This window comes from Geotrypetes seraphini, chromosome 10, assembly GCF_902459505.1.
Source record: "Geotrypetes seraphini chromosome 10, aGeoSer1.1, whole genome shotgun sequence".
NCBI classification, from domain to species: Eukaryota; Metazoa; Chordata; class Amphibia; order Gymnophiona; family Dermophiidae; genus Geotrypetes; species Geotrypetes seraphini.
Window position 1 is genome coordinate 138,352,072 of NC_047093.1, and position 26,641 is coordinate 138,378,712.

At 46.0% G+C, this 26,641-nt stretch overlaps 2 protein-coding genes across 3 annotated transcripts; both read left to right on the forward strand.

Annotated features, from left to right (window-relative positions):
* Nucleotides 1-252: 252 nt before the first annotated feature.
* Nucleotides 253-11,168, forward strand: LOC117368274 (serine/threonine-protein kinase SBK1-like). The gene is made up of 4 exons (XM_033961766.1): nucleotides 253-718; nucleotides 4,801-5,002; nucleotides 7,363-7,565; nucleotides 9,619-11,168. Exons 2-4 carry the CDS (start codon nucleotides 4,834-4,836, stop codon nucleotides 10,264-10,266), a joined length of 1,020 nt encoding a protein of 339 aa, XP_033817657.1. The 5' UTR covers nucleotides 253-718; nucleotides 4,801-4,833; the 3' UTR covers nucleotides 10,267-11,168.
* A 5,654-nt stretch (nucleotides 11,169-16,822) lies between these two features.
* Nucleotides 16,823-25,336, forward strand: ZNF628 (zinc finger protein 628). 2 transcript variants are annotated; one of them, XM_033961087.1, is made up of 2 exons: nucleotides 16,823-17,096; nucleotides 18,933-25,336. In XM_033961087.1, the coding sequence occupies exon 2, from the start codon at nucleotides 18,943-18,945 to the stop codon at nucleotides 22,327-22,329; it is 3,387 nt and encodes a 1,128-aa protein (XP_033816978.1). In that variant the 5' UTR covers nucleotides 16,823-17,096; nucleotides 18,933-18,942; the 3' UTR covers nucleotides 22,330-25,336. The 2 variants fall into 2 exon arrangements, with proteins under 2 accessions (XP_033816978.1, XP_033816977.1); XM_033961086.1 differs by lacking the exon at nucleotides 16,823-17,096 and adding an exon at nucleotides 17,343-17,418.
* The last annotated feature ends 1,305 nt before the right edge of the window (nucleotides 25,337-26,641 follow it).

Here is a 26,641-nt window from a genome sequence, read left to right on the forward strand (position 1 = left end):
ATCCCTGCAAGATGAAAGCGTGAATGGGCATGAATCGGATGCCACGGTCGTCAGCCAGCCCGAGGGGCTCAAATCTGGGGGGGTGGAAGAGAGGAGCCCCCCTCCCAGCCACCCAAAAGGCACAGCGTGAGTACAGCTCCTCTTATGCACGGTCGACAGAGAGGTGACAAGGTCTCAGCCTGCCAGGGCAATGCTGGGTGAAGCTAAATTTAGCGAGAGGATAGAAATCCGGATAAGCCATTCTGAAGACTGCCCACCCCCACCGAATCAGCACCCCCTCCCAAACTGAACTGATAGGTTGTAGCAACTCTGGCAAGGAGATAAAAGTGTGAGGCTGTGACGAGTATAGAGAAGAACTAGAGGAGACAGTAGAAGGGGAAAACAGAGCTAGGACAAGAGAAGCAACGTGAAGAAAAGAGAGCGAGATAAAGATAGAAAAGGGGAGAGTGTAGGAGAGACAAAGAGAGTGAGAAAAAGAGGGACTGACTGAAAGAGAGAGAGAGAGAGAGAGACAAGGGATAGGCAAAGAGACAGACAGAGAGGGAGTCAGAGAGAGACCAAGGGAGGCAGAGAGAAGGATAGAGGAAGAGACAGGCAAAGAGAATTGAGGCACGTGGCTACCATCTGAGTCACTGTTGCTCCAGAGAGCAGTTCCAAGGTGACAAGAAACCCAAGAGAAATCAATACACAGAGAGCAGCATCTCTTCTTTCTGGACAGGTAAAGAACTGACAAATGTACTTCCTCCTTCCCCTCTACCTCTCCCAAGCTCGGGACCTGATTTTTTTAGCACTGCAGAATTTAATTAACTCTTCCCTCGTCTTGCCCCCTGCTAGATGCTAACCACCAACTCCCCATGTTTCTTTTCCAGCATTTAATTTGGGTTGATCTCATGAAACTGACTCAGGTGGGTACCATCTGTGATGGCCGCACCATCCCGTGAACAACGACCTCGAAATCCTGCTCATTTGGGTTGGCGCTGTGGGGTCTCTTGGTTCATCTTTCTAGGCTATGCTATGAATGTTTATATGCATGGGATACTGCCTTGCTACAGTAAGAATGATAGAAGTGGGAGGTGGGGAGAGAGAGAGAGAGAGAGAAAAAAAAGAGGGAGCAAATTCTATATGATGTTAAGGTAGGCATGATTTCCATTTGGAGCAATCAGGTTATGAGGTCGGGCAGGTTGGTCGTAAATGAGCACCTGGGATTTGCTTGAGATGTTCAGAGAGTATGAAACCACCTACCTGAAATCTATTTGTAAAGAAAGTTAGGCACCTACATTTTTTTTTGTAGAATACTAGCGTAAGTGTCCGAAAATGCACAATTAGAGAATGATACGGGAACAAAGTTTTCTCCATCTCCGTCCATGTGGGCTCTGTCCCCATCCCCATGAGCTATGTCCTACTACTACTATTTATTATTTCTATAGGGCTGAAAAGGCATATGCAGTGCTGTACATTTTAACATACAATAGACAGTCCCTGCTCAGAAGAGCTTACAATCTAATTTAGACAGGACATTACAGGGTAGGGAGATTATGGACTCTGTCCTCATCTGCACAAGTCTCAAACACTTATGATTTTATATTTAAATCTTTTTATTAAAGTATAAAAAGGGACAATATTCTGTACAACTGTTAAATCAGAGCTTTCCATTTCGATCTGGTTTTGGTACAACCTTCCCAAAGATTCAGTGTTTTTACATCATCTGGGGAGATAATTGGATTGTTTTTCAGACATGGGTGTAGAAGAGAACCTAAACTATGTAGTGGATAAACAGGCACACAAATGTCTATTAAATGTTGGAAATATTTCTTGATGCCAGCAAGAATGGATGAATCTGTTGCAGTAACAGTAAGATGCTTCAGCAGCTGGGCACATGATGGAAGGACTTTGCAGATAGCAGACAAGTAGTCCATTGAAGCGTTTGCACAATTTCCTGGAGGAAAAGTCCATAGTCTGTTATTGAGAAAGAAATGGGGGAAGCCACTGCTTGCGCTGGATCGGTAGCATGGATTGTTGCTACTATTTGGGGGTCCCAGAATCTTGCTATTCTTTGAAATTCTGCCTGGAATCTTGATACTCTTTGGGGATCTAGAATCTTTTGTTACTCTTTGGGATTCTCAAATGCTGCTACTCTTTGGGTTTTGGCCAGTACTAGGGGGTTCATAGACAACGGCGCGAAAGACAAAGGCGCGCCCAGACAATTGAGCGCAGCGCGGAGGCGCGCGCCGCTCTAAATTACTGTTTTTAGGGCTCCAACAGGGGGCGTGGGGGGGGGAACCCCCCACTTTACTTAATAGACATCGTGCCGGCGTTATGGGGGGTTTGGGGGGTTGTAACCCTCCACATTTTACTGTAAACTTAACTTTTTCCCTAAAAACAGGGAAAAAGTGAAGTTTTCAGTAAAATGTGGGGGGTTACAAACCCCCCACCCCCCCACAAAGCGGCACGATGTCTATTAAGTAAAGTGGGGGGTTCCCCCTCCACGCCCCCTGTCAGAGCCCTAAAAACAGTAATTTAGAGCGGCGCACACCTCCGCGCTGCGCTCAATTGTCTGGGCACGCCTTTGTCCCGGCGCGCTTTTGACCTGACACCGTACTAGGGACCTGACTTGGCCACCGTTCAAATGGGCTACTGGGCTTGAGAGAACTTTGGTCTGACCCAGTAAAGCTATTCTTAAGTTCTTATGAAATCCAAAAGAAGCTTCTGCAGTTTTTTTTAATCATTGAATTCAGTTGCTAATTGTCTTAGATGTGTTAAAGTTTTTACATATTGATACCAATCTCAAGCTTGTAGAGAATGACATGGGAACAAAATTTGTTCCTGTCCCTGCAGTCTCTGTCTGTGTCCCCACCACATGGACTCTGTCCCCCAATGGAAAACCACGGGTACTTGTCCCTATGTCATTCCCTAATTACATGAAGACAATAACTCTTACCTCAGACATAGAGCTGGGGTAAATAGTCAAAACTAGATTGCAAACCCCCTACCCCCCCCCAAAAAAAAAACAACCAGTGCATATATCTTAAGATGTTATAATTCACACAGGTTTATTGCACCCTGCCCAAACTCCACCCGTGTGAATGCCCACCTGCAAAGCACGCATCTAGGCGTACTTACAGAATACCGCTTAGCCTGAAACTGCTCATTCACGTACGCAAATGACTAGAACATCATCATTTGCACATGTTCCTACACCTAAAACCAGGTGGCTCTTTAGAGAATTAGTTCCTCGATGGCCACCAGCTAAGATCAGTTGCAACGAACATCTGGCAGTATATGTTGGACCCTCCTCCCCATCTTCCGTTAATTTATCTCAATTCCTTTTCTAATTACCTCAAATAAATCAGTGACACTATCAGACACCAAAACAAATACCTAGCATGCCTAAATATAATTCGGGATTACTAGGAACTTCTATAGCATCTGAAACCTTGGAAAAAATTACCCACGTCGGATAAAACCTGAAAATAAGAAATTTAAACATAGCGGATGAAAAAGACACCTTCTCAACTCGCCTGCAGAAGGAAAAAAAAAAAAATCTGAGAAGAGAGGGCAATGCCCAGTGAAGCAGGGAGGTGGAGTTGAAAATGTAGATGATGCCTTCTGTATTCCTCATGGGAGAAGATGCACGCCCCACAGGCTTTTTGCACTGGAATTCACCTTGAGTTATTCCTGGAAAAGGTGTGTGCAAAATTTAAAATATTATTAATAATGACATGAAACGGTCTATAAGACAAACACCCCTTAATTCTTTAAGCTTGTGCGCACAAGTGAATATTGCGCAGGCTAGTTATAATGCCAATTGGGTATGTAATTTAATAGAATAATTAGTGTTAATTGACACTAATTAGCTACTCACCTGTAGGCTTACAATGGCATTCTATAACGGCAATAGATTTTGAAGTTAGTGAGTGTCATCCCAGCTCTTAACATCAGGCAACCTAATGGGGCAATTCTATAAATTGGCATCAAGGTGTAGGTGCCACAAGGGGGCACTCTATATTGGTGCCTGAATATGTCTAAGCCAGGGGTCTCCAAAGTCCCTCCTTGAGGGCTGAATCCAGTCGGGTTTTCAGGATTTCCCCAATGAATATGCAAGAGATCTATGTGCATGCACTGCTTTCAATGCATATTCATTGGGTAAATTCTGAAAACCCGACTGGATTTGGCCCTCAAGGAGGAACTTTGGAGACCCCTGGTCTAAGCTGTTATAGACTAGTAGTGCAAAGCCACTTTGATTCCGTACCACTTCCTGGCTTTGTGATGTCACACGTGGCTTATCCGTCAGTTTCTGAGATTTATGTCACACCGCCTGTGGGATTCCCTACCAATCATAGGCTTTGTGACGTCACCCAGTCCCTGGGATTCCCCACCACTTCCAGGCTTTGTGATGTCACACATGGCTTGACCAGCAGGTCCTGTGATGTCATGCTGTCCCTGGGATTCCCCACCACTTCCAGGCTTTGTGATGTCACATATGGTTTGTCCAGCTGGTTCTGAGATTTATGTCACACCATCTGTGGGACTCCCTTCCATGTATAGGATTTGTGACATCACACAGTCCCTGGGATTCCCTGTCACTCCCAGGGTTTATGATGTCACATATGGTTCATCCAGCAGGTCCTGAAATCTGTGATTCCCCACCTCTCCCAGGCCTTGTGAAGTCAATCAGCAGGACATATTTTCTGAAGCTGTGTATAAAATCTGATTCCTACCTAGTCCAATAATCAGAAGACTCTCCTCCATCCTTCCTTCCTTCCTTTCCTAAGACCATGCATTCTTCTTGGTTTTCTGCAGCAGTCAAGACTGCCAGACGAGAAGGGATTGGCCATGAACCTGAACGAGAGCCGGGGAAGGGGCGAGTACTGCCTGGAGGAGATGCTGCTCCTCACGGCCCAAAATGTGCCCTTGCTGGACCCCAAGGAGAACTTCACCATTGTCAAGGAGCTGGGCAGTGGCTCCTACGGCAGTGTGCTACTGGCGGTCCACCAGACTCAAGGTATGAGGAAAGGGAGGTCTGGTCCAGGTAGTGGCGCTATGTGGGACTTCCGCAGCCCTCCTCCTCTCTGCCCCCACCTCTTCCCATTCCTCCCCTCCACATGCGTGTCCCCTTCCCTTCCCCCATAGCTCTAGTTGAAATTGTTGTTTGCAGCGGTCAACATGCTCTTCATGACCCCGTCGGCTCTGAGTGCCGCTCATAGGAATTGACCTCAGAGGGAGAGACGACAGGGTCGCAAAGAGCACTTTGTTGACTGCCGTGAGCATCAATTTCAACTAGAGGTACAGGGGGGGGGGGGCTCACACGTGGCTGGCGGGATTGGGGAAGGGGAAGGAGAAAAGGGGGAAGAGATGAGGTTGGGAGAGGGGCGCGTCTCACCCTCACTACGCCACTGGGTCCAGAGCATTGAGGAGGGTGTGTGGGAAGGAAGAGCAGGCACAGAGAGGGGCAGGGAGTGTCCCAGGAGGAGTTGAACAGACTTAATGGGGTGTTCCGGGATTTGATCATGAGAGAATCGCCAGGGTCCAGTTTTGGGGTTTCTGCTTTTGAGCCGCTGTATGTCCACATTGGCCTTTGTCTTTGGAAAATCTAAAATATATTGGAACGTGGCAAATGCCAGCCACAGATCAGCTTTCTTTGCATGGAACTGGATGGTGCACAGGCAACCCTGTTTGTGTCACTATAGGCCAGTGTTTCTCAACTCAGTCCTGGAGTACCCCTTTGCCAGCCAGGTTGTCAGGATATCTGCAATGAATATGCATAAACTTGATTTGCATACGCTGCTTCCATTATATGCAAATTCATTGTGGATATCCTGAAAACCTGGCTGACAAGGGGGTACTCCAGGACCGAGTTGAGAAACATTACTCTAGGCCAGACCCAACCCAGTCAGGCTTTCAGGTTATCCACAATGAATATGCATGAGATAGATTTACATATCTAGGAAACCCGTTGAATGCAAATCTAGCTCATGCATATTCATTATAGAAATCCTGAAAACTCAACCAGCAAAGTGTGCATTAGGACAGTGTTTCTCAAACCTGTCCTGGGGGACCACCAGCCAGTCAGGTTTTCAGGATACCCCTACTGAATATGAATGAGAGACATTTGCATGCCTGTCACCCCCAATATACGCAAGTCTGATAAAAGTTGCATGTAGGATTGCTAGCTTCTTCCAGATTTGCCCGACAGGGTTGATCCAGGTGACATTTCACTCCATTGCATGCAGGGATTTGTAGTTCTTATTTCCAAACTGGATTCCCTAAGAAAAGCAAGACTACAAGTCCCTGCATGCAATGGGGTGAAATCTGGACTGGATCCACCTTGTTGAGTGAATCTGGAGCCAGTTGGCAACCCTTGGTGGATGCCAGCTTCTAAAGAGGGCAATTTGAAGATGCCAAGTTACCCAGTTCCAAGCTGGAGACATTTTGGCCAGTCCTGGTTTTGAACTTACAACCCAATGCAGTGTGGGATTTGTAGTGCCTGATCTTACCCATGGAAATCAGTACTACAAGTCCCATAATACAACAAGATGGGGTGCTCAGAAATCCAGGACTGTCCTATTATCTCCACTCTGGAGCTGGGTAACTTGGCATCTCTAGCATTTGGCAGGAGAAAGACTTGCCCTCCAGCCATCTCCCCTGTTGGTGAAATAAATCAAGAGAGATGATTTTCAGGAATGTGGGGTGTCGGAAAGAATTTCAGCTGTAGAGTCTTTGTCCTCGGTGGAACTGGCCTGAACTACAGTTTGCAGTTTAATCCATCCAAGAGGAGGAGGGAGCAACTGCCGATGGGCTTAGTGGCAGCTGGTAGAGGGGCCAGGCGAGGGTGTGTATATGTTATTTCTGGCTAATGGATTAACCAAACCCCCCACCCCTCCCAGCCATTAAGGAAAACCAAAACTAAAGAAAATAATATCCACTTTTAGCCAACTTCTTGACACTATTCTGGGAAATCTGAACTTCTGATCTATATTGACTTATTCTGTTAAATCAGATGTTTATTGCCCCTGCACCTCCCATATCTCTGGCCATTGCCCATGTTTTCCCTTCCTAGCCCGTTTCTCTCCCTCAGCAAGCACGCCATCTACCTCCTCCCCATGTTTTTTGGAGCTGTGAACTGCAATGGATAGGTATTATAACTTTGGGGGGGGGGGGAGGGAAAGAGAGGACAGTGATAAATGTGAGGGAGGGATGTGACTGGAGATCTAGAGTGGAGAGCAGGTCCAAAGAGAGACAGGGTACATTTCAGGGCCACACTTCCTAACCATTTTCCTCACACTTCCTGGCTTGTGCTGGTGTAAATTCTAAAGTACCGTTTAGGGGACATTTACACTCTCTCCTCTCCTTTTATTCTCTTAGGGACTCCCATGGCTCTGAAGTTTATGAGGAAAAGCAACACAGAGAAGGAGGCTTTCTTGCTCGAGTACTGCATCTCTCTCAGCCTTTCCGGCCACCCTTGTGTCATCGGCGCCTTTGGCATTGCTTTTCAGACCGCCAGCCACTACGTCTTTGCCCAGGAGCTGGCCATGGCTGACAGTCTCTTCTCCATCATGAAGCCACAGGTAGGGTTCCCAGGACTGTTGGACGGGCTTTTCAAAAGCTGGCATTTGTCTGGGTTTTGGAAAGCCCCAATGAACTCAGGCCGCATATGGAGGGCCTCTGAGCATGCGCAGATGACGCCACACACATCTGCACGAGCTCCAGGCCCTCCAGATGCAACTGGAGCTTGCCGCAGAAGAGAGGAGGCTTGCTGGGGCGGGGCTGGGATAGAACAGGGCAGGGTTATGTGTGTGGGGTTTTCTTTTGTATAATATGGTAACCCTAGCCACAGGAGATGGTGCAAAGGACCGTGAACGAGATTGCGAGGGAAGACGGGTGTAGGGGTGGGTGGGGGTGGGTTTGTATGGTTCTATAAACGGGGGGGAGGGGGGTTTAATGTGGTGTCTTATATTACCGCTAAATCTCCCAAAGGATTTGAAGCAGTTTACAAAACAATTAAATTGACTTAAGTAATGGCCAAAAATCTAATCAGGTGCTTTGAATTTCCCTCTCTGTCCCAACGGGCTCACAATCTAACTATAATACCTATGAAAGAAATAATTACCATAATTTTTGTTCCATAAGATGCACCTGACCAGGAGGAAAACAAGATAAAAACATTCTGAACCACATTTTTCCTGCCAAGCTCTGCACCCAACCCCCACTCCTGGCCAAGCTCTGCACCCTGTCCCCCCTCTGGTGGTCTAGTGGTAGGCCGGGACAAGGCACAGGGCAGGCCAGGACAAGGCACAGGATAGGCAGGCCTAGCGACAAGCAGGCCTAGTGACAGACAGGCAGGCCTAGTGGCAGGCTGGCAGGGCCCCCTACCCTCCGGCAGGGCCCCCACCCCAAAGCAAGCAGGCAGGACCCCCCCTTACCTCAACTCCTCCAGCAGTCCAGTGCTGTAGGGCAGGAGCTTTCAGCCTCCTGCCTTTCCCTCCTGCTTTCTCCCGAGCGGCAGCGGCAAGAAGGCAGGCACAAGTTTTTCGCTTCCTGCCTTGTCCCGCGCCGCTCTGTGAATGGCTGTCCTAGTTCTCGCGAGAACTGGGGCAGCCATTCACATAGTGATGTGGGACTAGGCAGGAAGCGAAAAACTCGCGCCTGCCTTCTTGCTGCTCTGACTCTGCCGCTGCTGGTGCCACTCGGGAGAAAGCAAGAGGGAAGGGCAGGAGGCTGACAGCTCCTGCCCTAAAGCGCTGGACCACCATTCACGGAGCAGCACAGGACAAGGCAGGAAGCGAAAAACTCACGCCTGCCTTCTTGCCACTCCGACTCTGCTGCTGGCGCTGGGGAGAAAGTCGGAGGGAAGGGCAGGAGGCTGAAAGCTCCTGCCCTACAACGCTGGACCACCAGAGCAATTAAGGTAGGGGAGGGTTAATTAGTATTCACTCCATAAGACGCACCCTTATTTCCACCCACTTTTTTGGGGAAAAAAGTGCATCTTATAGAGCGAAAAATATGGTACTTACATTTACCTATATAAAAAGAAGGAAGAGGAAAATAATAATACAATAAATTCAATACTATAGGTACGTAAAAGGCAAACAGAAGGAAAAACTTCAATATCAAAGAAAAATCCTAAAAATAAAAGCAGCGAAAAAAAAATTGCAAAATTGAACAAGCCCAACAAAAATAAAGCAAAAATAAACCCCGGTCATTCTTACTACCCTCAGTCTCAGTCAGCTTCTAAAGGCAAAAGGATGCAGATAAAGGAAAACGACTTGTAACTCGGGTGGGCGATTTTGTAAAAGTAGCAACAAATGAAAAAATTAACCACAAAATATACAGATCCACACAAAGGATAATTTAGGTTGAGAGAAAAAAAGATCATTTCTGCATTGTTTTACCTGTGGAAAGGGCTCTGAAAGATATCTCCCATTAAATTGCTCTAACATGGAGTCCCCTTAATCAGATTGGCTTAAGAGGAGATTTCAGTGATATGAAAATATATGAGTATAACTGCCATGCCACCTTTTGATGCCAAGTGTGCCTCTCTAGATCATATTGTCCCACTAGGAGAATTCTTCAGGGTCTGTGTGCTTTGACCTTATCAATGATGACTTCTCTTCCATCCAGGTCGGCATACCGGAGATGTCAGTGAAAAGGTGTGCCGTGCAGCTCTGCAGTGCCCTGGACTTTATGGCCAACAAGGGACTGGTCCATCGAGACATCAAACCCGAAAATGTGCTGCTCTTCGACTCGCACTGCCGCCGGATCAAGCTGACTGATTTCGGCTTGGCCTGCCCCAATGGCACTGCCGTGAAGTCGATGCCCGAGAACCTGCCGTACACGGCCCCAGAGATGTGCACCCTGAGCGCCACAGACACGCTGGTGGCCCATGCCAGTTTGGACGTGTGGTCCTTCGGTGTCCTTTTGTTCTGCATTCTCACGGGCTATTTCCCCTGGAGCCTGGCCTTGTCTTCGGACAAACACTTCCAAGCATACGGTCGCTGGCATCGTAGCAGCAGGATCTTCAAACTCCCGCTCCAGTGGCAGGTCTTCAGCACTGAAGCTCTGGAGATGTTTAAGAAGCTGGTGGCTCCTGAGCCTACCCAGAGGAGTCCTGCCAAGGAGGTGATGCACTATCTCAAGAGTCCATGGAAAGTCAGCTCGTTGCCAGACAACAAAAACAGTGGCCAAGGCTTTCATGGCAAAGTGGACAATTCTCAGTATCTGCAAGGAAGAGCAGGCAACAAAAACTTCTTGGTGAAAAAGGGCTGTTGAGCAACCTGTCTTCTTCCTTTTTACAACCCAAAGCTCTTCTTGCCCACCAGCTGCTTATGAGATGATAAAGGCCGTCTTCAGCTGTCAAATCCACAAACCAGTTTCAAAAACAACACTTACGAGAGGCATCTCTCATTTTCTTGAAGGGCATTAGCTCCAGCACTCTAGCCGGTTTTCAAAAGACACTAACTTTTGACTATCAGAAGGCTGTCCTCCTCGACCACTAAGTCTTCTAGGCTTTCAAATTGAACCTTCAGCCCTCTCACCCTCTTTCTCAGTCATCAAGCAGAGCAGTCCTGAAGTGATGCAGGGACCAAATGACAAACCGCAAGAGAATATTCGGCTCTGTGGAGTAGGCATTAGTGGTTCTTCGGCACAAGCGCTGACCTGTTACTTGGGACCTAGACATGACTCTTTGAGGCCCTTGGTGGAGGCTTCTCTTTTTGCATCTCAACATCTGGGGAAACAGAATCAAAGATTAAAAAGATCACACTGGACTAAGGAAGGGGAAGAGGCTCCTGAACTTATCTCACTAGCCTGGGCCTCTTCCATGATGAGACATTGAGGCATGTTAAATGCCAATGATGAAAGTTAATCATCTCTGTTCAACTGAAAGACTGTACAGATAAGAGAGACTAGAACATTTTAAGGTTTATCACCAGGTTTCTTGCTTAGGTGTTCATAGCTTGGGGACCTATATGTATCCGTTCCATTTCAAATAATTGCTCCAGTTATCCATATTTTCTCCTTTCTTTCTTTGTTAAAATTAGGAATGGTTTTTATTTTAATCAAAAGTTCTGAAATGTGGGCATTAGTAGTTCTTCGGCCTTGAAGGCTTGTAACTCGTGTAATTTTCTGTGATGAATTATTAGTTCTTAATTTATAAAACATGGTTTGGTTAAGTCCTTTCTTGGCGTTTTGCTTAAAGTAATAAGAACATAAGAATTGCCATGCTGGGCCAGTCCTTGGGTTTGCAGGATACTTCCCAGTACTATGGAAAAGGTATTTTTTTATCTCAAGTACTGGTCTTTTAGGAGTCATTCTCAGTAAAAGGTTTTTTGTTAGACTGAATGGGCAGAGGCCATTCAGTCTATCTGCAGACATTCCCCAGGGTCAGATATGTTTAATATAATATCCCAGAATCCTTTGCTTGCACTCTGGACATAGCCAGCACACAGTAATTTAATACTGACATTGCCCACACTTTTTATTTATATTTTTTGTAAGTCTATGTACCTCTCCATATGACATTCACTTCTCCCCCTGTATTAGATACAGCAGTGGCCAGTTTGCTATTCTTTGAGGCCTCTTCCTTACTTCCAATAGTATAGATTATGCTGTTATCATCAGGTCCCCTTGTCCTGCACAGTCTGTCTTCGTGGCTATGGAAAAAATCAATTCCCATTATGAGTCCAAGCCTCGTGTCTTAGGTAGGGCAGCAACTACCGGGCGGGGAAACCCAATAAGCCACCTCAGTGCCCGCCATATCCAATCCAATCTTTAGGTTTTTATACCGGGTCATCCCTGTGATAGGGCTCGACTCAGTTTACAATACACTTCTCCCTCCTTATTCGCTGTGATAGGGGATTAACAGAACCGCCAATACAGAAAAACCGCAAATAACTTTTTCATATGTTATTCGCTGTTTTCTATTAAAAACCATCCTGAATATGGCGAAACTGCAAATAACATGGTGGGAGACCTGGCCTGTTCCTGAAGGCGAAGAAAGTGCTGGGATTCGGCAATTTTCTCTGTAAATGCTTGGAATCAGCGATTTCTCTATGCAAGCTGTTGTAATTTGTGGGGAGGAGCCAGCATGCTAAAAACCGTGAATAATTGAAACCGCAAATGCTGAAACCGCAAATACGGAGGGAGAAGTGTAATGAATTCTTCATATAAAGCAAGATCATTACAGTTAAACTATACTGAAAGAGAACATCATTATTTGAATCTTCTCAATGTAGATTGGAAGAATCTATTAATGATTTCTGAAACAGGATTGACGAAAACTTTGAGGATAGGGTAAGATTCTCATTTCAGAAGGAAGATCGTTCCAAACTTTGACATAGATAAATGCAAAGGAGCGAGAGATATAGCTTAATGTTTTAATTCCTTTAAAAAGAGGGAAAAACAAGTTTATATCGCTGAGAAGTTCTTGAGTGTAACGACCGTAGGGAATTGAAAGAAACAGAGACCAACAGAGAGAAACAATGCATAAGGGATGCAGGAAGTTTTTATTTATTTATTTATTTATATGGTTTTATATCCCGTCCTCCCCAAAGAGTTCAGAACTGGTTACAGTTTACATTCATAGTGTACAATTCCGTAATCCCCCGAAATTCGCGGGGGGTTCCGTTCCATGTTGTTCAAAGCACGGGCATAGTTTAGACCCAAAAAGTGAGTATCTTTGTGTCTAATCTTTAAGCCACAGTCCTTGGAGAATTCCACTGAGGCAATACAGAGAGATAGGGTGGGGGTAGGTAAGGGTTGAGGGAATGGCTAGGCAAAGAGGTAGGTTTTTATAGCTTTTCTAAAGTTTAGGAGTCCTTTAAGGGATCTGATGTGTGTAGGTAGGCAATTCCAGAGGTTAGGTAGGAAATTTATTTATTTAGATTTCTAGCCTGTTCTCCCAAGGAGCCCAGAACAAGTTACAGCGATATAATCACAATGTTTTCAAGACAGACAATTTAGGGTACATACACATTATATTGGTATATGACAGGGTGTATTCACATTATACTAGGGAATTAGGAAATAGTGACTTATTCTTAAAATGTTGGCGGAATAACGTACTATACTCAACAAGTACTCAGTCTAGGCAAATGGTGATGCAATCATAATGTGCTAGGTTGTCGGGATGGGGTACTGTCTCCATATATTTGAGTCAAGGGTTAGGACTGACAGCGGTACATTATGATTTCCGGTGTTTGTTTATACTGTCAAAGCCTGGTCATTGGGGTCTCAAGGTAGGTATGCATTGGTTCGAGAACAATATAGTTTTTATTGCTTTCCGGAAAGGTAATAGGCTATCTAGAGCTCAAATGTCTGGGAGGGAGCTGGTTCCACAGTTTTGCCATACTGTGAGAGAAGGTTCGTCTCCAGGCAGTTTCCAGTTGGAGTTGGTGGGCTGGTGGGATGCTTAGTCGGCATTTTTGCTGCGACCTGAGTGGTCTGGTCAGGTGGTAGATGGGGAGTTTTTCAGTTTTATAGAGGGGAGCATTTGGGGCTGTCTGGAGTTGGAGGGTGTGTCCTGAGGGGGTGCGTAGACGTATTTCATCTTGGGAGCAAAGCGCTCTCCTTGGAGTATAGAGAGAGGAAGTTTGTGTCAGAAGTATCTGCCTACCATGTTGTAGAGTTATCTGAGGAGGTTAAAGCTCAAAGGTACCAGGATTAGGATTGCCAGATTTTCCAACTGGACCCCTAGACCCGCCCCCCCAGGCCCGCTCAGTTCCAACCATCCCCACCCTGTACTGCCCTAATCCCGCCCCCACTGACTGCTCTTGTCAGACAGGGAGGAAATGCGTGTATGAGTGGATGCCACACGATGATGTCATATGCACATGATGCCATCGCGTGGCATCCGCACATGCGCAAATTTCCTTCTTGCCCGACGTGATTTGAGGAGGCTTTTCAAAACCCGGACCCCTGGACATAACCTCAAAAGGAGGAAATGTCCTGGTAACCCTAACCAGGATGCCATGAGTGAGGGTATGAGCGTCTGGGAAGGAACCATATACTATAGCTGAACCTGGTGTGCCACGCAGTAAATAATGCCAAATTAGCCAAATGAGATAGGTGTCAGAGACAAAACACTGGAAAATCAAGCAGAATGGCGGCCTCGTTTACATGCACACAGAATCAGTCCCTGGGCTGAAAGTAGCTCTGCTTTATGGGTCACACATAGAATTACGGCCTAGGCATCGGTCCATTCTCCCAGCTCCCTTTAGACCTAGACACAGTGCCCACCACTCTTAAAATAACCCCTTCTCCTGTCAGCCAGCTAGGTGTCAAAGTCCCTCCTCAAGGGTCGCAATCCAGTTGGGTTTTCAGGATTTCCCCAATGAATATGCATGAGATCTATTAGCATACAATGAAAGAGTGCATGCAAATAGATCTCATGCATATTCAGTGGGGAAATCCTGAAAACCCGACTGGATTGTGGCCCTCGAGGAAGGACTTTGACACTCCTGAGCTAGAGGGAAGGAATGTGGGTCCTGATTTATGAACTGCCAACTCTAAATCATGAGAGAGACATTTTTAATGGATAGTATCTGTCCAAATTAGACCATGGCTCCTAGGCCTCCAGACCCAAAGCTCTAGATACCTGCCCGCTATCTGCCCCACGGCCGAGTAGTCACAGTCTTCCTTCTCCCCCTCGCAGATGTGCACTGTAAAACGTACCATTTTCCAGAGAAATGCTTCCACAAACCATCGGCAGTTCAGATCTGGGATGGGGACTAGAGAGTTGCATGGGGACAGAAATCAAACCTGTCCCTGTCCATCCACACTGGAATCAAATCCACCCCGTCCATCCCCATAAATTTCAGAAGCAGTTATTTCATTTAATTATGCCACTGAATTAGAGGATCTGGTAGAGATCCATTTTCAAATAAGCAAAGACGCTTTATTAATTTGTAAATATTAATTGGGAAGAAAACATACTTTGTAAATGGGTCTCAGCCAGAGCCTCTGACTTAAATATAAATACAGAGCTCCAGTTGATGAGGACTCTCAAGCTATGTCAGCTAAAGGTGGCCAAAACTCCCTTTCAGCAAGCTTGGCAGGCAGCAGCAACGTCCCTAAGCCACAGATGCTGGCACCTCAGTGGCTCAAGGATGCTGCCAGTGACTCCTAGGCTCAGTAGAAGGGAGCTCCAGCCATCTTTGGAGAAGGTCCTCAGCTGGTGGTCCTTGGGGATCCCCACCAGCCACAGCAAGGATCATCAAGTATTTCAGCACTGGAGAAATAAAACCAAAAATGCATTTCCTTTTCTGTTAAACACAATATAAATACATCTGCTATATACATTTCCCAAAGCTAACGTGTTTCAGTCAATAAATTCATTTTTTTTACCTTTGTTGTCTGGAGATTTATTTTTCCATCAAATTGATTTGTTTCTCATTTTTTTTCCTGCTTTCCATTCTTCTTCAAGCAGTTGCTGTCCATTGGTCTTTTCTTCTCCCTCCTGTCCTGTTCCATTCCCTCAATATAACTGCCTCTGACATATTTACCTTTCAATTCAGCTCTTTCCTCCCTTTTTTTCTACCTGTCCACTCAATATTCACCCTCTTTCTTCCTTCTCTTCACTTTTCAGCTACCTTTCAAATTTCCATTTTCTTATCTCACCCACTCTTCTGTTCCCTTTCATTTTCAGTCTACTCTCCATTACCATATTACCCACTATAATCACTAACCTCTGCTCGTTCATTTCCCTGCCAACCCCCTCCACCTCTCCCACATGGTGCCACCATTCCCACTATATGCCGCATCTCTCCCTCCCTTCCCTCCACCACCATGGCCAACATTCCTCCCTATTCCATCTGTCCCACTCTTCTCTCTCCATAACATACAATATTTTGCCCTCCCTCCTCTTCACCACGTCCAACAATTTTCCCACTTTCTTCCTTTCCCCATGTACCCCATCTCTCTTTCCCTCCTGCTCCATTCACCCATATTCAACCATTATCCCTTCTCTTCCCTCTCGCACTGGAATCATCTCTATTACCGCTCCAGCATTTCTCTTACCCTCCCTTCCCACTCTGCTGTGCAGCATCTCTCTTTTCCTAGGGTTACCAAATTTTAGGCCTGCCCAGTTCCACCCAGCCCCGCCCAGGTCACATCCTGTTCTGCCCCAGCCCCACCCCAAATCTCTTCTCAAGCTATGAGACTTTTGGAGGGGAAGTGTGATGCGATGATGTCGCACACATGCACATAGCTGCTGGTAGCATGTAAGAGGAACTAATGCATTGAAGCAGTGCTGGACTAGGAGGCCTTTTTTTTTTTTTGGGGGGGGGGGGAACTTTTAGCAAATTCCCCAAGTCTGGGGCCTTCTAAAACCCTGACAAACTGCTAGGTTTTGAAAATCATGGTCTATCCTCCAAAAAGAGGACATATCCAGGTTCCTACATAAACATCAACCCAAGACTGGATGGATCCACTTAACATCTGTATCAACAAACCCTGGATCATTTGTCAGATACCTATCTCAAGGCCATGGAGACTTAGGTGCCCTTATATAATCATAGTAACACTAAGGATTAATTAATTTAGCAGCAGAATAAATAATTGGGTTAGATAACAGAGGAACTACACATCCCAGAATCCTCCAAGTCAGGATCTAGAACTACACCTCCCAGCATGCCTCTTTACCTGGGCAAACCTCCCAGGACTAAAGAACTACACTTCCCGGCTTGCCAAACGGGAGGAGGGGAAACAATTTCTTGGGATTACAGAAAAGAAACTACAATTCCCGGCAGGCCATATGCGAGACCGGGAAAGATTGAACAGAGTAACTACACTTCCCGACATGCCGCGCTCCCCCATCCAAGATCACCGAAAGGAGCCTTTGCCTCGAGTGAGGCGGAGAGCGGGCGACCAATGGGCAGCCGAGGGCGGTGACGCAGGCTCAGCGCGTGAGGGCAGAGAGCCCGTTGGTTTGTGTGCGCGCGCGCGCCCATAAAGGTTGGGTGCCTCGCGCCGCGGCCGTTCCTCCTCCCCCCTCTATTTCCCCTCCCCCTCCCAGCTTTTCCCCAACTCGCGTTAGCAATGCGGTCGTGACTGCGCCTCGGGGGAGGTATCGCGACAACCCCGCTCCTGCGCTGCTTGCTGAGGTTTGTTTGGGGTTTGGTTTTTTTGGGGAAGGTTCTCCACCCTGTCTGTCGGGAGGAGGAGGAGCGCTCCTTAAAGAAGCAGGAAGCCTCTTAAAGGGGAAGGAAGAGAGTTTGTGTGCAGCGCATGTAAAGGTGTCTCTTAAAGGGGAGGAGACGCTTTTTTTGTGTGGCGGACAATTATGACTAGGCATTCCTTAAAGGGGAAGAGGCCTTTTTTTAATGGCGGATGAATAAGAGCTAGCAATGTTTAAGGGGGGGGGGGGGGAGGAGAAAGAGATCTGGAACAGAGCCAAAACATTATCTCAAGGGTCTAAATGTGCAGGCAAGGATTAGACTGATAATTGGGGTTTAGCTAGCTAGTAAAGGGTTTGAGATCAGAAAAATCCATCCCTGCAGAAAGTTGCTCCCAGACTGCAGCTGAATGCAAATCCTTTTAATGCAGGTGGTGCATAACAAGCTCAGGCCTAGAGTGCTGCATGACCAGGTTGGGTGGTCAATGATTATGCATGATAGAGTTGCACAGAATGCAAATGGTGTGCACGCAGATCGATCCCATGCATAATTGTTGGGGATAGTCTGACAACCCACCCCATTTAAGATTCTCTAGGTCTAAAACCTAAACATCTATAGCAGCCCTCTCTTTGAAACACCCTCTAGCCCAGTGTCCCGCAAACTTTCTCGAGCCACGGCACACTAAAAGGAGTGGCTGCAGCTCAAAGCATCCGGAGGTGTATGGATGTCACCGTGATAATGTCGCGCACATGCACGAAGGCCCTGAGACGCCAGTGGGGGATGCCAGCAGGGAAGAGGGCCGCAGAGAAGAAGAGGCGCCGGCTGTGAGAGGCACGTCCTGTAGGCAGTCAGCCTACGCCTCTCCTCCTCCCTAGTGTCCTGCAGCACACCTGAAATCTCAGGAGGTACACTAGTGTGCTGCGGCACACAGTTTGCAATACACTGCCCTAGTCAGTCAGGTTTTCAGAATTCCCAATGAGTACAACTGAGATGAATTTGCATTTAATGGGTCTCCCATTTATCATGCATATATGCATCGTGATAAGCCTGAAAACCCAACTGGCTAGGAGTGCCTCAGGAAGAGTCCTTTTACTAGGATTTGGAGCAGACTGATCCCATAAACACTATGCAGAACACATACATGCAGAACTAATGGATGGTGGCGAGACTCCTGATCTATCCCCTTGTACCTGTACAGCTACTTCCCCAGACTACAAATGATTATACATTGTATATATTATTCTGAAGGAATGTAAAAGTACATAGTTTATGGATGGTTTACTGTGTAGAGAATGACACGGGGACAGAAATTGTCCCCATCCCTGTAGTTAACCATCCCCATGTCATTCTTTAAGGAGAGCGGGAAGAATCAGAATGTGAATGTGCCAAGTCACTGACCCTCAAGCCCTTGCATTGAAGAATGCTGGTCTAGAAGGACTGAGGTTGAGATAGACACTAAAGAATGACACGGGATGGTTTCCCGTGGTTATCCATGGGGACGGCGATGAATTCTGTCCTCATGCCATTTTCTAGGTTAAAGGTACTTGGTGCCATGATAAAGGCTTAGCTAATAACACAGCAAAGCTACTTTAAAAGGGGCAAAGTTTGAGGCTTCCTCTTTGGCATAGTACAATCTGGGTATTTGCTTTTTAAGAGGCAGGATTTTCAGGAGATACTGTTTTTACATACCTGATTATAGAAAAATTGTCCTGGAAAGAGGGGGAGGGGGCACCACAGTGGCCTGAAAGTCAACCTTAGTTGTCTGGAAGTGAGGAGAAACAATCTGGGGGGAAAAAAAAAACATGTTTGCTTTTCTTGTTTCAGGTTTGCTGAGATGGTTGGAGCCTACCAGATGGAAATGGCTGAGATCCAGGCTCCTAAAGCGCAGTCGCCACTCCAGCAACCGCAGCCAGCCTACACCAGTGACCACCAGTACGAGTGTCAGGAGTGCGGGAAGGTATTCAAATGGTCTTCCAGGCTGATCCACCACCAGAGAACTCACACAGGCGAGCGTCCTTACAAATGTTCTGAGTGTCCCAAGGCCTTTAAGGGCTCCTCAGCTTTGCTCTATCACCAGAGAAGCCACACAGGGGAACGGCCCTACAAATGCGCGGACTGCGGCAAGGCATTCAAGCGCTCTTCGTTGTTGCAGATTCACCAGAGTGTGCACACAGGTGTGCGCTCCTTCAAATGCCATATCTGTAGCATGACGTTCAAGTGGTCCTCACACTACCAGTATCACGTACGCCAGCATACTGGAGAGCGTCCGTACAAGTGCAATATGTGCGAGAAGGCTTTCAAGAACTCATCTAGCTTGAGGCGTCACCGGAACATTCATACAGGCGAGCGACCCTATGTCTGTACGGTGTGCGGAAAAGCATTCACTCAGTCTACCAACTTACGGCAACACCAAAGGATCCATACTGGTGAACGACCTTACAAATGTGGTGAATGTGGCAAGTCTTTCACACACTCATCCAACTTGCTGCTCCATCAACGTACGCACTCTTGTGCCAGTGTGCATAAATGCGACCTATGCAGCGAGGTCTTTGCCACCCATGCCCATCTACAGAAACACCTGCAGTCACATACCATCGAGCAGGCATATGTGCAGGCTGAGGCAGAGCTGGCCTGCACGTCAACTGAGGTTTACTTGACCACCACAGATGCAATGGAGACAGTGGAGATGCTTTTCAAGTGTGGTGAGTGTGAGTTGACCTTCAAGAATGAGGACCTGCTCCTTAGCCACCAAGAGAGCCACATGGAAGAGCAACAACTTTATGTCTGCTCCGTTTGTGATAAATCTTTCAAGAATGCCATGGGGTTGTCTCGCCACCTTCACTGCCATGGGAGCGAGCAGCCCTTCAAGTGCTCCATTTGTGAGAAGACCTTTGTGCAGCTTTCTAACCTACTGGTGCACCAGAGGACTCACACCGAGGAGCAACAGCTCATCCAGACCGAGGCTGAGGTCACCTGCCCACAGTCCACAGAGGTGTTGCTCCTTTCCTCTGCCACATCTGCTGCTGCATCTACTACTGATACAGTGGATCGCCCATACAAATGTACAGAGTGTGGCAAGGCCTTCAAAGGTTCTTCGGGGCTCCGTTACCATATGAGAGACCACACAGGGGAGCGGCCTTACAAGTGCTTGGAATGTGGCAAGGCTTTCAAACGCTCCTCTCTGTTGTCCATCCACCAGCGGGTCCACACGGGTGTCCGGGCCTTCAAATGTGCCGAGTGCGGTTTGACGTTCAAATGGTCCTCACACTACCAGTATCACCTCCGGCTGCACACAGGGGAGCGGCCCTATAGCTGTAGTGAATGCGGCAAGTCCTTCAAGAACACATCCTGCTTGCGACGGCACCGTCAGCTACATACAGGTGAGCGCCCTTTTGCTTGTACCATCTGTGGCAAGACATTCACACAGACTTCCAACTTGAGGCAGCACGAACGCACTCATACTGGCGAACGGCCATATAAATGTGAGGCCTGCGGGAAGACCTTCACTCACTCCTCCAACCTGCAGCTTCACCAGCGCACTCACTCCAGTGAACGTCCCTTTAAGTGCAACGTTTGTGGTAAGGGTTTTGTAATGTCCTCCTATCTTCAGCGCCATCTGCGCACCCACACTGCAGATTCAAGCACCTCTGCTCCGACCACCACTGAAAACCATGCACAGGGTTCTGCTCAGGGGCTTCAGAACGTACAAATAGTGCCCAGTACACAAGGGATTCAAATAATCCCAAATATACAGGCCACTCTAAACCTTGAAGTCAATAACCCTCCACCCCCTCCCAACTCCCAGACATTTCTCCTGGTACAGACTGCACAGGGATTACAGCTTATCCCAAGTGTCCAGCAAAGCACACAGAAACTAATCCTGCTACCCAGTTCGCAAATGGTACCTACGCAACAGAAAGTACCTATCTCCCCAAACCCTTCAAACCTTGTCCTGATACCAAAAAACACCCCTCAGGGCGGTCAGCAGGTCAAACCAGTGAGAAGACGCAGCAGATCCAAAACACAGACCCCCTCCAACACCACAAAAGTTTCAGTCACGTCAAATATTATTATCTTACCAAATACAGGACCGGCAACATCCAACTTGCAATGCATCCAAAATGTACAGATCCAAACCTTGCAAGGTTCGACCAGGACTCTGGGTCCCCAAGCAGGGCAAAACATGATTGTCTTACGAAGCATGCCTGATCCAAAGTCACCCAACATACAGATCAAACCAATGCCTAGCTCCCAGGAAGTAGCCAGCATGCAGATTCAAACCAGACCCAGATCTCAAGAGACAGCCAATGTGCAGATCCAAACAATGCCCATCTCGCAGGATCTCTCCAGTGGGCAAATTCAGACAATACCCACTTCTCGAGAAATGTCCAGAGTTCATCTCAATCAAGAGGTGACCAGTGTGATCAAACAGGAAGTGCCCAATGTTCAACTCCATCAAGAGATGTCTAACGTTCAGATCCAAGCCATTCCCAACTCTCAGGAGCTCTCCAGTATTCACCTCCAAGCCCTTCCAAGCTCACAGGGCATGCAGGAAAGCCAGAATCTGATTGTGGTTCAGAATTCCCCTGAGGAAGAACTTCTGGGGCCTGGGGATGATATGGAAAATCTGCACACTATGGAGGAAATGCAAAATGTGCACTTTGAAACCTTGCAGATGGAAGAAGGGCTTCAGAATGTCATTGTTCTGCAGAACGCTGATGGGGAGCAGACTCGCCTGTGTGTGCAAGAGGTGGAGAGCATTCAGACCATGGAGGAGATGCCTAGTGTTCAGATCCAGACAGTGCAGAACAGTCAGGACCAGGCCACCAGCAATGGGCAGAAACTGTTAATTATCCGCAGTGCTCAAGGGGAGCAGGCCCTGCAAGTGCTGGAGAACGTTCAGGGACTACAGAGCGGGCAAAACCTGCAGGTGGTAGAGAATATCCAGGGAGTGCAAAATAGACAGAACGTGCAAGTGTTGCAGAGCGCCCAGAACCTAAACACTGTACAGATCTTGCAGAATCCATTGCAAGGGCGATCTCTTCCAAGCACCCGGAATTTGCCGTCCTTCCAGGGTCTCCAAAATCTGCAGCCTTCCAGCAGCACCCAAACCCTGCAGCTAGTCCAGAGCCCTGTGCAGGGTTTACAGCAGCAGCAGGGCCTGCCTTCCATTCAGATAGTTCAAACTGTGCCCAGCGTTCAGTTGGTTCACACTTTCTGACCTGTCTTTAGCCTGCATGGAGTTCAATCATCTTCCTGCCTGGAGCTGGCATTGCTGGCTTCCTCTAGGTCCCCAGCACTGTCTTGCCTGAGACTAGCAGGTCCCAACATAAAAGACATGTAGGTCCATAGTGGAAAGACTTCTGTTTGCTAATCTCCCAACAGAAAGTCAGTCTGGAGGCAGACTTGCGGGGCATGAGACTGTACAGTGAGCTGCCCTTAAACTGCAACAATTGCACAGAAAGAGCAGCAACCCAAGCAGCTGACACATTTCTTCTGTGTGTGCACTTCCTTGCTTGTGCCGAGTAGTTATTTTGCCCTAGCTCCCACTAATGAGCCTTTCCTTTTCATACTGGCAAAAAGGTCAGGGGCATTTAAGGCATGGCAAATGCTGGGAGTGAAAAAATGCTGTCTAGGGAGCTGGGGGGTGGAGGAAGAAAGTTAGTATTAATGTCATCAGACCTGACTTCGATCTCCTGCGTATAAACAGAGAGGATTTTCTTCCTTATCCTGGTGCTGAAGAATAACTGTTCCTTTAAGAGGCAGTTTAACACTTTGATTTTGTGATATTTCTTTTCTGCAGTGTTATTAAATATTTTGTTTATGCAGAGACAGCAAAGATAAGAAAGACTATGTCTACAGTTAATTGTTGTTATTCATAAATAAAAGCAGCTTAAAGGCAGATGGATACATTATGAACTCAGAAGAGGATACTTTTTGGGAGCTGCAAGGTTGCAGAGTCAAATTCAGCGCTCTCTCCAACTGTGATAATGAATTATTACCCAGAAGCCGTGCTTCCTACAGCGCCTCTGAAAGCACTTTGGCCCTCTTGATGAAACTGGTATAGCAATGCATTTCTGAGACAGGAGCATGCCGCCAGTGAGTGGACCACAAGAAAACTGTTTCCAAAATGTTCACTGCTGTCAATGGCTGGCTGTGCATGTGAGGGGGAAAGGTACACAGCTCAAAAACTTGTTTTGTCTCAGCTGTGTTAGCTTTACAGGAGCCAGGAACAAACATATTATGCAGAAAACTGTGGTCTTGTACAGTCTAAATTGCAAAGGTGAAATATCTACTGTATACAAAACCGAAATTCAGAATTTTGTAAAGGAAGTCGTATAATTCAAGTGATTATTACATAAGCATAAATCAAAATATGCTAGTGGATTTTGTCAACAGCAATCGGTCTAAATAACGTACAACTGAAAATAAGAATAAATAAGAGCTCCATAATCTCTAATACCTTTCTTTACTAGGCTGCCTTAAGAAGCTAATGTGGGTGTTACTGTGTGGCAGAGGGTAGCACAGACCCGTGCATTAAAACCAGCAGCGAGGTAACAAAACCCATGCAACTGCCTAATGCAGGAAAGGGCAGAAGGTAAGTGCAGGTTAGAAGTGTGGGCAAGCTGTCATGATTGCTGACAGTGCAGCCGCTCTTACCAGCACCGCAAAAGGAGGTACTAAGTCGAGCCATGCTATTGGCAATCTGGTAGCGCAGCCATAATGTTGCAGGTCCTTGCCACCTCTTGTTATCCCTCGAAGACATCCCTCAATCAAAACCCCTGACACTCCTGATCACTACCCTCAACCTTCCTGATACCCGATCACAATCCTCACCAACCCCAATCTCAACCCCGCCCACCACCATTTCATCTGTTACAGAAGCCCTTTCTCAAATCCATGCCCTACCCATGTGTGTCAATATAACACTGCCATGTGGCTTAGTAAATACAAGGCAAGTGCTTAACACACTCCTTGAATTTACTGCAGACTTTATATTTAGTGCAATCAACACATGGTAAATGAGAAACTGTACTATATTTTAGTAAGAGCATTCCTGTGATTATTATTTTTCGTTATACTTTATTTAAACTGATTGCTGTTGACAACTCCCACCGGCAAATTTTATCTGTTGTTAGTTTTTCAAGGTTTTCTTCATTTCCCCCATAATATACACAATCGTACCATCCTCCAAAACAATTTCTTTTGTGCTTTTTCTAAATACAAGACATAAATAGTATTTTACCAAACAATAGTAGCATGGAGAAATGTGCACTGCTTCATCAATTTGGAAAATAAGGTGATTTTGCAGAGTCAAAGAAGCATCCAACAGTACATTTCAAGGGATGAAGATGAATCAAGGGGAAGGTCCAAGAGAGCGCTCTCTCATCCTATTTGTCAGACATGCACAATTTAAAGGAGAAAATGCAAAGGAATCTTATAGAATCATAAAAACATAGGCTTTGCTGAGAAAATATTTTTTAATATATTTGTTATTTATGTGGAAATATAACTGTCCAAATATCTTACAAACTAAAACTGTATCTAGAGAATATTTACTCTGACTGTACTACTTGCATCACATGATTTCCTTCTAAAAATCTCAGAATTTTAAATATACTGTATATTCATTTTTCTTTCCATTACTGTGAGCCAGTAAACCAGAGCCTGTGGTAAGTCATGGAGGTAGTCATTTATTAACAATGTGTATTAGCAGCGTTAGCATATGCTATTTGTAGCAGGGCCCGATTTATACAGTAGGCCTACAGCAAATAGTATATATCAATAACAAGTAGCATGTGCTGTTAGTAAATGAACAAACAGTTCAATATGCAAACGTTAACAGCAGGGATTACAAAAACAGCTGTTATGAACTTGGCTAACCTCATGACCTTGATTAATTCTGTCATCCCTCTCTAAGTTATTACTCCAGAGGTACCTTTTTATCACCTTTTGTGTGCATTCTGCTTCCTGCTGAATGCCCAAGAGTTTAGATTTTCATTATTTTCTCTCTTGGACCATGGCTTTGCTGCATTGTCCAGTTCTTCATCTGTGGCTGCACTGAGGAATTTAAAAAACAAGACAAAAAAAACTATCCAGAACTGTAGACCCGTGAAAGAGAAAGATGCTGCCTTTTACAAAATGAAAAATCTAAAAAAAAAAAAAAATGAATGAATGAATGAATGGCAAAAAAAAAAAAATAAAGATATGGCTTAACTTTCTGCAGATTTGTCTTGTTTTCTGCAACATGAAAAATAGTTCATGAAAAAGATCAGGGAGATGGATGGTGACCCAAAATGACCTACTGTACTTTTGCAATATGATGTAATAGGCATTTGTCATGTTTTGGCATTCTCATCACCAAATAGAAACAAAGAGTGGAAAGACCAGAGCACATGTCAATGACCTCTGAGAGCTGGTGAAGAAGTGAAGAGATTGTAAAACTAAATAGCTGGTGTGAATGGAAAGTCCAGATGGGCTGTATGGCCTTTATTGCTGTCATGCACTATGTTTCAATGACATTAGGAGAGTTTCGCTGTTAGAAAAATGGCAAAAGAAAAACTAAGTTATGCATGTTAAGGCCTGGAAGCTTTCCAGTAGATTCTCCATATTCAACTGAAGCGTAAAATTAGCAGAAGGAAAAAATGTTGAAAATAAATATAAAGTGCCATGGATGGTGATCCCAGTCTCCATCCAGGATTCATAGCAGAAGTGTTCACTGCTCTATCCATTTCCTATAATATATGAATTCTGGTGCACACCATCACTAGTGCATGACAAGAACACAGTGAGCGACATCAGTTGAGCCAAGGCAAATAATAAGATGCCAAAATAAGGTGTCAAATTGCTGTAACTTGGCAATATTGGGGATGGAACAGTAGAACTGTGTCCTAGAAATAAATGGAAAAAGATGGGTCAGATGGCTAATTAGCAAAAAATGATGAAGACAGCATTAAAAAGAGTGCAAGGGCTTTTCCTGTAAATCACTGTTACCCCCTCCCTTTGCCATATTGCAAGGGAAGATTAGGATATTACCTTAATCATTTTTCTAGTAGAGAGGGTATATGTGTCTTGAACCAGTGGGTTATTCACTTCTAGTCATCAGTTGTATAGAAGGCATCATCTACATTTTTTTCTCTCTCAGCTCCACCTCCTGCATCACAAGGCTATTCTGTAGCCCCTCAGTTCATACCAAAGCAATTGACAATTAGTATAAGAGAAGAAATAAGGAGGCAGGATTCAGGGAACTTACAACCAAATCTACTCTGTTCTGCTCTGCAACAATTAAAATGCAAAAAATGTATATAGTTCTGACAGGCTTTTATTTGTCTTTTGCAATAGAGAGGTCATCACTCTTCAGACCTATTAGACAGGAGAAAATCTAGCCTCTGGAAATATCTACCTGTCTGAGCTAATAAGCAGGCTAAATGCAGTCTAACAGGGTGGGCCTTCTAGAAAGAAGATTATCGAGGTAAGAACCTAATCTTCCCTTCTAGTGCAAAAGGCATGAGTCTTGAACTAGTGGGAAGTAT